Here is a 14,018-nt window from a genome sequence, read left to right on the forward strand (position 1 = left end):
CTACTCCACCTTCTTCTGTTCTTCTCCACTGTCACCTCCCTCCTCTAAGCTGCCATCCTCTCCTCTGACCAGGATCACTGCAGTAGCTTCTTCACTGTCCCCACCCTGCCCCGTAGCCCACTTCTCACCCTGCAGCAACAGTAGTCTCATTATAACACAAAGCTGCTCATACTGCCCGCTGCTAAAGCTTTCCCCACTCTGCGCTCCAGCCTCAGCCCTGGGGATCATTTATCAGGACCCTCACATCCCTCCTCACTGCTCTTGTCCCTTCAGGCTCTGGCTCACCTGTCACCTGCCCGGACCTCCTTGACGAGGTCAGACCTCTCAGTTACAAGGTCTCCTAGCGCCAAAGACCTTTCCTTCGTGATGCATACCACCGACTTTCCATTCACTACTGTGACTACTTGACTAGCAGCTGCCTCCTCCCATAACAGCGGGTGGTACGCTGGCTGGGTAGGGTGGGTAGGACTGATTGACAGTGTCTGTAGCATCTGCAGTGCAGACTTCCGTGGTGTAAATACAACTACCATGACAGATTTCAAGCTACCAACAATTGTGGCTTGCAAAAAACCCTGAAAATGTCATCATCAGCTTCCCCCAGGTGGTCTGAGGGGGTCTCTAGCATCCCCCTGGGGCAGGCCTTGTATCTGCCCCCCTCAAGACCAATACAGTATCTGAAAAACAGCTCAGGAACCATTAAGTATTTGGTGAATGAATGAATGAACAATGCTGAAGTTTAAATAAGCCTTCAGGACAGTAATTGCTGATTCTAGAAGATAAAAGACTTCTAATGCTTGCCTCAGGAATGGGACTTCCCAGGTGGTACAGTGGTAAAGAATCTGCCTGCCAATGCAGGAGACGCAGGTTCAATCCCTGGGTCAGCAAGATCCCCTGGAGGAGGAAATGGCAACCCACTCCAGTATTCTTGCCTGGGAAATCCCATGGACAGAGGAGCTTGGTGGTCTGCAGTCCATGGGATCACAAAGAGTCAGACACAACTGAGCACGCACATACATACACACACCCCTCCAAGAAAAGAGTAGGGAGTCATGGCATTTCTGTTCTCTGAAGACTATTTCTACATTTATTTAACAAAATGTCTACATTAGGCACAGATTCCCAGTGCTTTTCAAATGCTAACCCATTCACTTCTCATAGCAATTAAAAGGCAGATATGTCTAGTATTCTCATTTTACAGATAAGGAAACTGAAGCTTAGAGTAATTTGCCTAGGTGGTGGAGCCGGGCTTTGAACACAGTATGACGGTAGAACCCATGTTCCTAACGACTATGCTATGCTGCATCAGGACCAGCTCTGGAAATGAGACATGCCTCGTATCCCCATCTCTGCTCCAACCTAAGGACATCCAGCCCATGGATATGGTGTGCGCTCATCAGGTCACTGAACCTACACAAAGAAATAACCTAATAGAAAAGGTCCAGAGTTGAGGCTGTGAAACGATAAGGGAGACGTGGCTCTTCCAGATAAAGACAGAGGAAAAAGAGGAAGGCTTTTCAAGAGCCATGAAATAATCATGGAGATGGACTTTAAATATTTATTTACTGAATTCTAGCAAGAAGACCCTGACCTGGTTAACTTTCATGAAGGGAAATGCTAAAACTTGAGAGGTGAGTTTGGGACATCAGGATTTGTACAGTGTTCTCCGCATACGGTCTTGCTTCATCTTGAAGACCACCATGGAAGATGAGGATAATCAGCTCATGTTAATGAACTGGAAACATCAAAGCTCAGAAGTTAGGGGAGGTAGCCAATGCCACAGAACCCATCAGCAGAACTGAGCCCGGGTTCCCCACCCCCTCGTGCTGCTAGTTCACGTTACTTCCCAAGCAGGTCTTCTAAATCCATAGCTGCTCAGAGGAAGTCAATTCCTGTAGCTAACTATGCTGATGGGCTGTACAAAGTGAAAATATAATTAGCTTTAAAGGAGGTTTACATAGATTCTGGGGTATAACCTAATATTGCAATAACAAAATCCAGGAATATATCTCTAATTTTAGATGTAGCTGTTCACTTAACAAATGAACTCCTAGGTGCTTATTATGTGTAGGGACCATCAAGGCCAAAGACGATTTTGACTGCTCATTCTGTATGCAGCACTGAGGATCACTGCAAAGAAAATGAAAATGCTGATGCAGAGTTTTTAGCATGGGAGAAGATGGAATCAATCTAGAAGGAAAGTCTGGGACAATCAGATTGTGGGCATAATTCAAAATGCCAGGGTCAGGGATTTGATTTTATCCTGTAGGAAAAGAAGGACCAATGAAGGAATGACAAAGGAATGACATCACCACCACCATCATCCTGATCACAATTAAAAAAAAAAAATACTATTCACAGAGCACCAACTGTGCTCAAGACAATTATCCCTCAAACTCAGCCCATGAGGTCATAACTGATATTAACCACACACTACAGAGGAGAACCCCGAGGCAGAGGTAATACAGCTTATAAGGGGCAGAGCCTGGATCTTCCTGAGTCCAGTTCACTCTCATCCTAAACACTCCACAGGATCTCTGCTTTTGAGTATATGCAGGACAGCACCCGGGAGTGGAGGTTTGGGGGAGCTATCAGCGTTTAGTTGGATGGCTAATGTATTGAGAAAGACCCAGTTTCTTTGGGAGGAGGACCAGAGAAAGAGAGGAGGACCAGAGAAGCGGAAAGAGAAACAGTTTAAAAAAAAAAAAGGCAGGCAGTGCCAAGGAAACCATGCAGGTAGAAATTTTAAGAAGGAAAGACAGGTATAATGGTGCAGAAAGCTACCTAGAGATCAGGCAGGATGGGGAGGGACAAGGAACTGTAGGATCTGTCAACTTAAGAGGGCTTCCGGGACTTCACAGACAGCATTTTCAGGGGAGTGGCGGGGGTGGACGCCAGATTGCTGTGGGCTGAGGAATGAGTGGGAGGTGAAGACAGGGCAGGCAGCATGTAAACTTACTCTTTCAAGAAATATGATAGTGAGGGGGAGGGTAGGGAGGAAGCCTGAAAGGGGAAGATGGTAGCTGGAAGCATTTTCTGTGGGAGACAGAGGTGGGGAGAGACTCAAGCAGTTGTACACCATAATGAAGGAGAAGCTGAGGCCACGAGACAGGGAGGCTCTTCTCCAGAGCCCCAGAGAGAGTTCCAAGGGATGGATGGAGGGCTAAGTGGGTGGTGTTACAGACAGCTCACGTGGCTGGACTTCTTCAGGGCTGTGAAATCACAGAGCGAGGGTCTGACAATCTCTGTGGCCCCTTGCAAGCCTTACCTCCTTCTGCTTTTTTTCTTCCTTCTTCTGGCCTTTCCTTCCTCTCTCCACAAATACTTAGTGAGCACCTACTATGTGCAGGTTCTTGTGTTAGGTTCTATGCCTTTTATAATAAGCAAGGTAGGGTACATCACCCTCTCAGTTGAGTGGAAAGACAGATATTAAACAAGATGATACATAACCATATGTGACTACATAGCGTAGGATAATGTTCATAAAGCACTTCCAATACTTGTAAGCATTTTCGTATTAAGTCCACACACACATTTGTAACAAAAGCACTATTTGCAATATTGGTATTCCTATTTGCAAACCAGGAAACTGAGGCACAGAAATGTCAGATGACTTCTTCACACGACTAAAAAGACTAAGATAGATGGCGGTTCAAATTAGATTTGCCCATTTCCACAGGCAAATCTAACTGCCACACTGTCCTGAGTCACTGTGTTTAGAACGGTGGGCACCAGGATGGACAAGATCTGGAGGCGTCACTAGCCTAGGGGAGCTCACAGTCTGAGCGCTGGGAAGAAAGTTCATTTTCTTTCCCAGAAGTTCATTTTCTCTCTTCTTCCACATTGTGGTCCCTGCCAACATTACTAGCACCACCTGGGCGCACACGTTCCAACAAACGCAAAAGCTCCAGTCCTGCCCCACCCACTACATCTGGGTCTGCAGTTTAACACGACGCACAGGCGCTCAGACTACAGAAGCCTGTTCTACAGCCGCTTCTCTTATTAGAGGTGAGAAACTGAGACCCAGAAATTCGGAGATCACAGAGTGGTGAAACTTCAGGGCTTGGTGTCTAGAGCCCAGCCTAGGCCTGAATGCACGCTTCCACTCTTCTAAAGAGGCCAGTTGGTAGGACCCAGGGAGGGAGGGAGCGCGCGCAAGGTGCTCGGCGCGCGCAAGGTGCTCGGCGCGCGCAAGGTGCTCGGCGCGCGCAAGGTGCTCGGCGCGCGCAAGGTGCTCGGCGCGCGCAAGGTGCTCGCGGGCTCCCGGGCCCGGCCTAGCAGGGCTGAGGCGACGCGGGCGCCCGGCGGGGCCCGGCCGCCGCGTCCCCGTCCCCGTCCCCGCGCTGGCCCGGCCCGGCCCGGCCCCTCAGCTCCACCCCCTGCCTCCCCCTCCCGCCCGCTCGCGCCTCCTGAAAAGCAAGCCCGCCCGGGGCGGCGGCGCAGAGCCGGGCCCGGCGCACGAGGAGGCAGCCAGCGCGGCCATGACGGCGGAGAAGGCGCTGCCTCTGGGCAACGGGAAGGCTGCCGAGGAGGCGCGGGAGTCTGAGGTGCTGAGTGGCGGCGGCGGCGGGGGCGCGGTGTCCGCGCGCGACAAGCGCGACAAGGCGGTCCACGAGCGCGGCCACTGGAATAACAAGGTGGAGTTCGTGCTGAGCGTGGCGGGGGAGATCATCGGGCTGGGCAACGTGTGGCGCTTCCCTTACCTGTGCTACAAGAACGGCGGAGGTGAGGCGGCGCGCGCGCGGCCCTGAGGAGGACGGGGTGGGAGAAGCCGGCCCTGTGGGGGAGGGGAGCCGGGCCCCCTCCCGCGCCTGCGTGTGGCGGGACCCCAGTCTCGCGGGGACGCCGGCCGGCCGCCCGGCCCGGGGCCACCTGGCGCGAGCGCGGTGCGCATGCCCGCGACCCCCGCTTCGCACCTGAGCGCGCCACCTGCTAGCACGCGGGCACTCGTCCGCCGGGTGTGTGTTCTGTCCCCGGGTGCATGAGGTGTAGACCGAGGCCGGGAGCCCTTGGCGGGAGTTCGGGGGCAGGAGGCAGTCCCTTGGAGCCTCAGCTTTCCTGACTGCAAACGCGCGTGAAGGAAAGGGGACTTTGGTCATCCGAGCAGCTTCGGGGTTCTGAGGGCTTCCCGAAATGCCAGCCTCTGGACTCAACTTACCTCATCTCGTTTCACAGTCGTCTTTGTAGGTAGGGGTATATACCCCGTTTTTCAGGGCAGGAAACTGAGGGACAGAGAAGTTGCCCACTCCCCAAGGGGTAAAGGTGGGGTTCCGACACCAAAGGCCTGGTTTAAAAAGTGAGATTGGACGCACAACTGGGAGCACTTTTTTAGGTGAGGACCGTTGCCGTTTGGTTTCCCTTCCTTTCATTTGCCCCTAGGGCCCTTTCTAGGACTGTCTGGTGGGAAGATGGGCACCGAACAGCTTCTTTGGTCTCAGAACAGTTAGCAACAGTATTGACTTGCTGTTTAGAAGGTGCTTAGAGCTTGCTGGGGTCAGGGAAACGAAGGTGACCAGAGAGTCGTTTCTAGTGACATTATGTCCGAGGCTGCGTGGTGGAGACGGAGCAGTTAAGTCCTCAGATCTCCCAGCTCCAAGAAGGGCGTGGCGGGGGGGAGGGGGGCTCCAGACCTGAGGAGCCCCCACCTGTCATATCAACAGGACAGCTGGCAGGGCCATGGCAAGGGACCCTGTGAAACCTCGAGGGGCACAGTTTCTGCAGAGAAAAGCCCGTGTCTGTGTTTTCCTCCTTCTCTTTGCTGGGTCCCTTCAGCGGATCCCCAGAGCCCAGCAAAGGTGGCTCAGAGGTTTGGCAGGGACCACACTGTCGGGCTTTACGGGGCAGGACTTCCTGTGCGGGCAGCTGCAGGGAGAGAGAGAAGGGGACTGCCTGGCCAGGGCCCTTTTCTTTGGAGACATTCATCCTGAAGGCACAGGCTGCTCCAAGCCTGCTCTGCACTGGTAATGAAGTGGCCGCCGGTGTCGGTGGCTTGGCACCGGGAGAGAGGGAGTGGCCTCAGAGACCCTAAACATGCCCTGAGCCCTCAGCTGGGAACCTGCCTCTCCTCTTTGCACATTCAGCCTGTGTAAGCTGCTGTGTCTGCTTAGACGCCTGTGGAAACCCTTTAGGATCGTCCCAGGCAAGAGTTGTTTAAACCTCTCCCTTTTGTTTTTTTTAAGCAGGAAATTGTTATACCAAAACCAGAAACGCATTCTTAAAATCAGAACATTGTATAAGCTGCATTAATTACAAACTCTCAGATTTTTTTTAAAAAAGGTTGTAGTGAGTGCAGTTTAAAAATGAGTCTTTTTTTTTTTTTTTTTTTTTTTACTCTAACTCAACAAGAATCTCCGCTGGGTATACAGCTATCCTGGTTTAATTATCTTAAGGATTACTACCTTTGTGAGTAGAGAGGCCACAAGGCTTTCAGAAAGTGTCATTTTATTTTAAATTACAGCATGTTTGGGAAACTTCTGTGGCTTGTCTTAATCACTTAGATTCAGCAAACAGACCCTTTTATCTTCTTTCAGGCACTTTTTGCTTTCTAATATAGTTGGGGTATCTGCTTATCAACTGTTTAACTTTCTTTTAAAAAAAATCTACACAGCTCTACTCTTAAGTTGCAACAATACTTTAGTATTTCTTTCCCAATGTGAAACTTTGTAAAAATAGAAAAGCTAAGACCCTTTCACAACCTGGCAAATATTGTCCTATTACCAGGATTGATCAAAATCATTGCTGTTAATCCTGGGTTAAAGGGACTTCATTTAGCAAAAAGCAATTTCAGTGAAAGCCTTCATTCGCAAGATCAGATGGTGGGGAATAGCTTGTGTTTTCATGCTTTGTTATTAGACAGGAGAGAGAGAATGAGGGATTTGGGAAAATCCCTTTCTGCTTGTAATGGCACATGTTCACCTCAGTTATTTAATTTGTTTCACAGAAAGGCCCAGGCGGTGGGCATTGTGTTTCAAAACAGGAGCACTAAAGCTTATGGTGGTCTTTTCTCCAGGCTGATTCAAAGCCAGCTCTCTGGCTGTATTCTTGCTATGAACTCCTCGTATCTCAGCTCCATACCTGGGGCTCACGTACAGGGACCCGTTATGCTCATTGTATATCTCCTTGAGAATGCCTATCTTTATGAAGATTTTTTGCAGGTTACTTCCAAAGTAAAAAGAAGAGGCCCCCTCCCCTGGCCAGTTGAGGTTACTTTGTAATATAAAAGGAGGATGCAGCATTCAGGGAGGGAATAGATTTGACTTGTGCTGGAGGGTCGAATGCGTAAATGAAAGAGTCAAGCATATTACACAGTTTCTTAAACTTTATCATTTTAACTGTACAACCATTCTGTGAGATAAGTGGTGCAGTTCTTACATATTAAAGCCTTATTTTACAGGTGAAGAAGTTGAGGCTGGAAGATGTGACATGGACTTACTCAAGGGAATAGGTGGCAGAGAGTCCGAACCCAGGCTCCCATTGTCTGACTCTGGTCCTCATAGCAGGAACTTGAACTCAAGCTCAGAGCATATGCTGTCTTGCCTCTAACAGGTTATTCAAGGGCTGAAGTGGCGGAGGCAACTTTAACTTCATTCCTTTCCTTTGCATCTTTGCAGGGGCATTCCTGATTCCCTATGTGGTGTTTTTTATATGCTGTGGGATTCCTGTTTTTTTCCTGGAAACAGCTCTGGGACAGTTTACGAGTGAAGGTGGCATTACATGTTGGAGGAAAGTGTGCCCTTTATTTGAAGGTACGTGCTGAGTTAATCAGAAAATGAAAGAATGCCTGGGTATTGTCAGGCTGTGAAGGGCAGCTTTTTTTTAACAAGTTGGAGAGGGACTCAGATCACTGCCTTTTCTTTGTTCTTTCAGGCATTGGTTATGCAACGCAGGTGATTGAGGCCCATCTAAACGTGTACTACATTATCATCCTGGCATGGGCCATTTTCTACCTGAGCAACTGCTTTGCCACCGAGCTCCCCTGGGCCACCTGTGGGCATGAGTGGAACACAGGTATGGCCTCCCTGGAGGCTGTCTCTGCTGGTCTTACTGGGCGAGCTGGGATTGGTGGTGTGTCACGTGTCTTGCTGTGAGTTCAGATTCCACTGAAGCTGGGGGTCATTTCTGTACCTGGTCTGCATACTCGCATGAGCTGAGCACTAGCCCAGGGACTGGCACAAGGAGAAGAACTGTGGCTTTCTTACCTTGCTTTGCCAAATATAGAGGCTGCGTCCTTTGGGCACACAGTAAGGATGCAATTATAAAGTGCTAAACTGAGATCCAGGGGTTCAGGCTGTGATTCCAGCCCTGTCTCTGAGTGTCAGATTTTCCTCTGTAAAATGAAGGGGTTAGACTAGATCAGGGGTTGCAGACAGGAGGGCTATCAGCCAATTAGGCTTTAAATCAGTGACCAGCCCATTTTAAAAATGTATTTGTTGTATTTGTATTTTCAAAAGTTGAAAAATCAGAAGGCTGGGGATGAAAATCCAGATTCCCAGCTTCTCTTGAAAAGCTAAAAAGATCTGGCAACAGCAGAGCCACATTCCCACAATCATACTTGGCAGCAGTGGCTGCAGCTGAGAAACGGCTGTTGTCTGTGGGTGAAGCATCTGTCCTCAAGCTGGCCACAGTCCCTACCCAGCTCATACGGCTCATTCATTCTACCTGTCCACCCCAGGTAGACACTTGAATTCACCACCCGCCTCCTTCCTTCAATGGGTAACTTTTGAGATTACTTTGGATTCTAATATACTGTTTACTTATCAATTTGTCAACCTGTCAGGACTGAGTCTTACAATCTAGGGAAGACAAATACTTCTAAACCCCTATGTATGGAGACTGCTCTGTACAGACATCACTAATCGACTGTACAACTCTTTCCTTTTGAGTCTAGTTTTGGCCTTCGAGCTCTGCTCAGTACTGCTGTAGACAGTCACTGCCTTTTGACTGCAGTCAACATACCTGCTCTAATCTATTCACCATCTGTGTTGTAACCTTTGGTTAGGTTGTCCCTATAAGTGGCCAGTCATCCTGAAAGCTGAGATACAGTAGACAGGTCAGGATATTGGTCACTGGCAGAAGGAACAGCAGTCATTAGACCAAGAAAATGCTGTGAACTAGTTTTTATCCCTGCAAAACTTTACCTTGTTTCCCAACCCAGCACATTTTGGGGGGGGAGGTTGTGGAGAGTCTCATTTTCTCTCCCTGGTTCTTAACCTTTCTTTGCCCAGGAGCATAATCAAGATGTTTATCAAACTAAAATTCAAGGACATATTCTTGGAGGCCTGCAAGTTGTCCATGATAAATTAATTGTGCAAATTTATTTTGAGGGTACTCTAAAAATAGGTGCATGTTCTAATCATCTGTACATTCACCTTGTAAATGAGGATGGTTGGGGATCTCAATGCCTGACTTTGTCCACCTTGACTATTTAAGATGCATTCTTGGTGAATAGGATGGATGATGGTGGCCAAGGGAAAAAGAGATTTAATTCATAAATGGTCATTGATACTAAGTCCAGACAAAAATGCAAAGAACTGTAGGAACAAAGGTTCTGCAAACACATGACCAGAGAAAAATGGAGATAAAACTGAATCTCAAATAGCACATGGAAAAATAAGCAAGTTTAGCTCCATAGACCTTGCCTCCTACCTGTCAGGTCCATTTTTCGGTTGGGAAGTCAATTTAATCTCACAAGATGGCATTATCGTGCATACCTGTTTTATGCTATCAATTTGAATTGTGTTGGTTCAGTAGGATAGTTGGTGTTTAACTTGTAAAATCTGGCTTTATAGTTGTCTGAATACTTGAATCACAAAGGCTTTATAACTCATTGCTTATTTGTAAAGGATTAAATATTATTTTAATAAAAATGCCTTGTCAACTTTGGTTGTCCGAGAAATTTTTTTACTCTACAAAAAAAGTTGAGAGATACTGTATTAGAGAATCTGATTAAAGCCAAGGGCTCCTTGCTCTAGAAAAAGGCACAAGGGCACATTCAGGTATTTTGCTTATAACTTTAGGTTCCCAGACTTCTCTTAGGACTGACTGTGGACCCCCCAGACCATCTCCTTTCCTGGTATGGTTAGCACTTGTCCAGAGAAGTGGGAAGGGAGCAGACACTTGGGGGGCTTTTCCCCCAGTGGGCTGCAAAGCTTTCTTCCACTGGTTTGCACTCCCCTTTCTCTGAAGGCATGTCAACACTTGTAATGTGTAAAGTGTCATGTACAGGAGGGCTTCATGCTCCAGCGATTATAGACGTAGTTGGAGGGTTTGTGCATACATGAGCAGAGTGAAGGGCCAGCATGAAGCTAAATGCAGGCTTCAGGCTGGTCACCGTGCTGGGTGCGGGGGCTTTGAAGTGAGTGGGTGCACACGACGCTGTCCTCGGGGAGCTCACAGCATGGTGACTAAGGTGGCTCTATGAACAGGGAGGTGCAGTAAAGAGACCTGGATTCCATGGTGGCAGATAGAACCAGGCAATAACCATGGCAAAGGAGTGGAGCCTTGGCTGGACTGTTTTCTTCCCTTAACTGGCTGGTGACTTGTGAGCAGGGAGAAGGTATGGGCAGGGGTCCCTTGACTGCTTCTGACCCTTGATTCGTCCTCTTCAAAATAAAGGGAGTTGGAGAAGGAGGTTTCTTGGAGGACCTTTAAGTTCTAACTGCCTTAGAATTCAAGAGAGGGACATCAAAGAAGGCTTTTCTGGAGGAGAGGATAATAGGCTGATCTGGGCTCAAAGGACAGACACTCATGTTTTTACCTTGAGATTCAAATCCCCCTTGGTCATCAAGTCTCATGAAATGAGAAGAGATATTCAATAAATCCTTTCTTAGATTGAATGAGTGAGGGAATGATGAAGGAACCAGGGATTCTTTCACATTCGAATATTGTTTCATCCAATTGTCAGGTCTTTCTGAAGCAGCTGTGACTTTAGCCTGAGTCTCACCTGCGTTACTGGCCCAGGGACACCATGGCTGATGCCCGTTTTTAACCCTCACGTTCCTGCCAGGGTGGAACAGGTAGATGCCATGAACAAGCCTTAGGCAGGGCAGTGGAAAAGGTGAAAGATTCAGGAGGAAAGAATTGGACAGGGCATACTAATGGGAAATAGAGGGAGGAGGTGCCCTACCCCCAAAACTTCTTTTCTGGTTGGAATCAAGCCAAGCCTCCCTGTTAAACTGTTTGCACATGATTGATTTTCCCCACAGCGCTCTCTGAGGCATGTTTACCTGGAGCAGCTGGGTAAAAACCACCTGGTTGCACCATCCGCTCTGAATGTTGTCTAAGCACCAGCCCTCGCAGAGGGTAATTTTCTTGTGTTTCTTGTCCTGTTTCCCGCTGCAGAGAACTGCGTCGAGTTCCAGAAATTGAACACGACCAACCATAGCCACGTGTCCCTGCAGAACGCCACCTCTCCTGTCATGGAGTTTTGGGAGTAAGTGGAAACACTTTGTCTCCTTCGGCCTTTGGGTCTCTGCCCTGGTTGCTGCCACCCCACCCCTGAAAAAAGCCTGACCCTGCCTCCAGCCTCCAGCCTCGAACTTCCTGGCTTCTGTGGGCATTTCTTTAGAAGCCAGAATGGAGATCTTGAGAGGTTTTCCAAAGGGGCACAGCTGAGAAAAATGCTTTCTCATTCTTTGTTGACGTGTCAGCATGCCTGGTTATTTACTATGGCAAGAAGTGCTTGGTAAAATGATGGGCAGTTTAAAAATTCATTTTTAGCAAAAGAGAAGGTTTGGACTGTTCGCAGTAAACCAAGTCAAGAGTATATTTAGCCTGGAAAGCAGAAGTCTCCTGGGGGGACAGGTAGGCTTTCATTCAGTAGCTGCAAGGTCACGCGGAAAGGACGTAGATCAACTTGAACAGGGAGAGGTTGTAAAGAAACAAGTACTTAAGGAAGAGTGCAGTCCCACAGTGGTGTCTGCAAGTACTTTCACAGGTCGTGAGCCCTCATACCTGGAAGTGTTTGACCAACAGAGGCTATTGATGGTTTTGGGGACAGTGCCTGAATCCACTGACTTTATAGGCAGTAGTTGTGTGGGTGGGCATTTTCCCAGAGACGGGCATTTGTCATCAGTGTTCCAAAGGGATCTATAGCCCTTGGAGTTGCAGGGCTGCCATATACGGTTGTATAAGTTGTTTACTGCACGACCCTAGAGGGCATCATTTACACTGTGAATGTGCAGAATTGTGCAGTGCCCCAGGAATGGAAGAAAAGTTTCCTCTATGGGTTGAAGACTGGATAAAGGCTCACTGAGGCTTTTCAGTTTGAAAAGGTCTGACTTCATTGAAGAACCTCCCCTACCCTAGTGCTGATGAATAATAGTGTAGAGGAGCAGTGGTTTTATGAGTGACTTTTTAAAAAAATTTAGCCAGATACCATTCTTAGTGTGTGGCTTTTCTTCACTATTTATGTATAGTATACAGAAGTTTCAACTATATTGAATTCAAAGCTGCCAGTATTTTTCTTTTTGGTTTACACAGTGAGTGTCTTACTTAAGATATAGTTCCCTACCTCAAAGTTGCAAAACAAACAAACAAAATATATATATATATATATATATATATTTCTGGGTTTTCTTCCAAGAGTTTTAAAGTCTTTTTTTTTCACATTCAGGAATATAATCTACCTGGAATATTATTTTGTATAAGATACGAAGTAGGAATCCAGTTTTATTTTTATATAAATTTTTATATAAATAAATAACCAATTTCTCCAGCAGTATCTGCTGAATCATTCATCCTTTCCTTACTGATTTGTAATGCCATCTTCCATATAAAGTTTCTAAAAGCATAGATCTGTTTGAGGGCACTGTGATCTCTTCATCTGTTTTGCTGACTGTGTATCAGTGCTATACCTAAAGTTTAATTTTAAGCCTTGAACCCACAAGACAGGTCCCTCGCTTTGCTGTTTTCCAAAATTACTTTAGTCTTCCAGATGAACTTTAGAATAAGCTTGTCAAGTTAAAAAAAAAAAACAATAGCGATAAAGAACAGAACAACTCGGTGGGGTCTTTGGCTGGGAGGATAATGGATTTATAGGTTAATCTGAGAAAACTGACACCGTGGTGATTGAGCCTCTCTGTTCATGAACATGGTATAGCCCTCAGTTTATTTAGGTCGTTTAAAATGCCTGATGAAGTAGTGCTCCCTAATGTGGTTGGCAAAGAAGCACCGCGTGGTTGGAAATGCAAACTCTCCAGCTCTGTCCAGACCTGCTGTTGTTCAGTTGCTCAGTCATGTCTGATTCTTCGAGACCCCATGGATCGTAGCATGCCCGGCTTCCCCCCTTCACTATCTCCCGGAGATTGCTCAGACTCATACCCATTGAGTCGGTGATGCTCTATTTGACTATGACCTACTGAGTCAGTCAAATGATCATCCATGTGACACTGTGCCAGAGTGAAGGCTGCTGTGTGTGTGGGGGGGTGGGAGGGGCACCACCTGGCCTGTTCCAGCCCCAGTGGACTGTGGTTTCCTATAGGCATGTTTTGGACCTGCACATTTGAGGATGGCAAAAGATGGTCTCTGTGGTCCCTCAGAGAACAGAACTCGAAGTCCTACACTGGACGAGGTCTCTGTGTAACTTACATTGTTGTGTACCATGCGTTTCCTTTGTAATGTGTATGGGAAACCTGGATTAAGTTCTTATTTGTGCAGCATGTTTGTCTGAATTCCCCAGGAGGCTGTCATGAAGCAGCACCTTTTCTGGTTTTGCTCCCCACTGCTGGTATATGGAAGACCCTCAGTGAATATTTACCAAATGTAAAGGTACATGGGAGGAAGGCGAGCAGACAGTATTTTCTAGAAAATAGTACATGAGGAGAGTCAAAGTGGGCTCTGGCAAGTACTCATCTTATCCCTAAGCTCCTCAGAACAGCACTGACTGCTTCGAGGATCCCTTTGTAATATCCATGTGTGCATGCATACTTGATCGGTTCAGTCATGTCCAGTTCTTTGCAACACTATGGACTGTAGCCCACCAGGCTCTCTGTTCATGGGATTCTCCTGGCAAAAATACTGGA

At 47.5% G+C, this 14,018-nt stretch overlaps 1 protein-coding gene across 1 annotated transcript in view; it reads left to right on the forward strand.

The window, feature by feature from the left end:
* Positions 1-4,378: 4,378 nt before the first annotated feature.
* Positions 4,379-14,018, forward strand: part of SLC6A11 (solute carrier family 6 member 11) — a 125,286-nt gene continuing 115,646 nt past the window's right edge. The window contains exons 1-4 of the mRNA XM_025273049.3: positions 4,379-4,722; positions 7,608-7,742; positions 7,864-8,004; positions 11,338-11,428. Coding sequence (XP_025128834.1) covers positions 4,479-4,722; positions 7,608-7,742; positions 7,864-8,004; positions 11,338-11,428 — 611 coding nt within the window. The 5' untranslated portion in view covers positions 4,379-4,478. The remainder of the gene's footprint in view (positions 4,723-7,607; positions 7,743-7,863; positions 8,005-11,337; positions 11,429-14,018) is intronic.

Source organism: Bubalus bubalis, chromosome 21 (assembly GCF_019923935.1).
Source record: "Bubalus bubalis isolate 160015118507 breed Murrah chromosome 21, NDDB_SH_1, whole genome shotgun sequence".
NCBI lineage: Eukaryota > Metazoa > Chordata > Mammalia > Artiodactyla > Bovidae > Bubalus > Bubalus bubalis.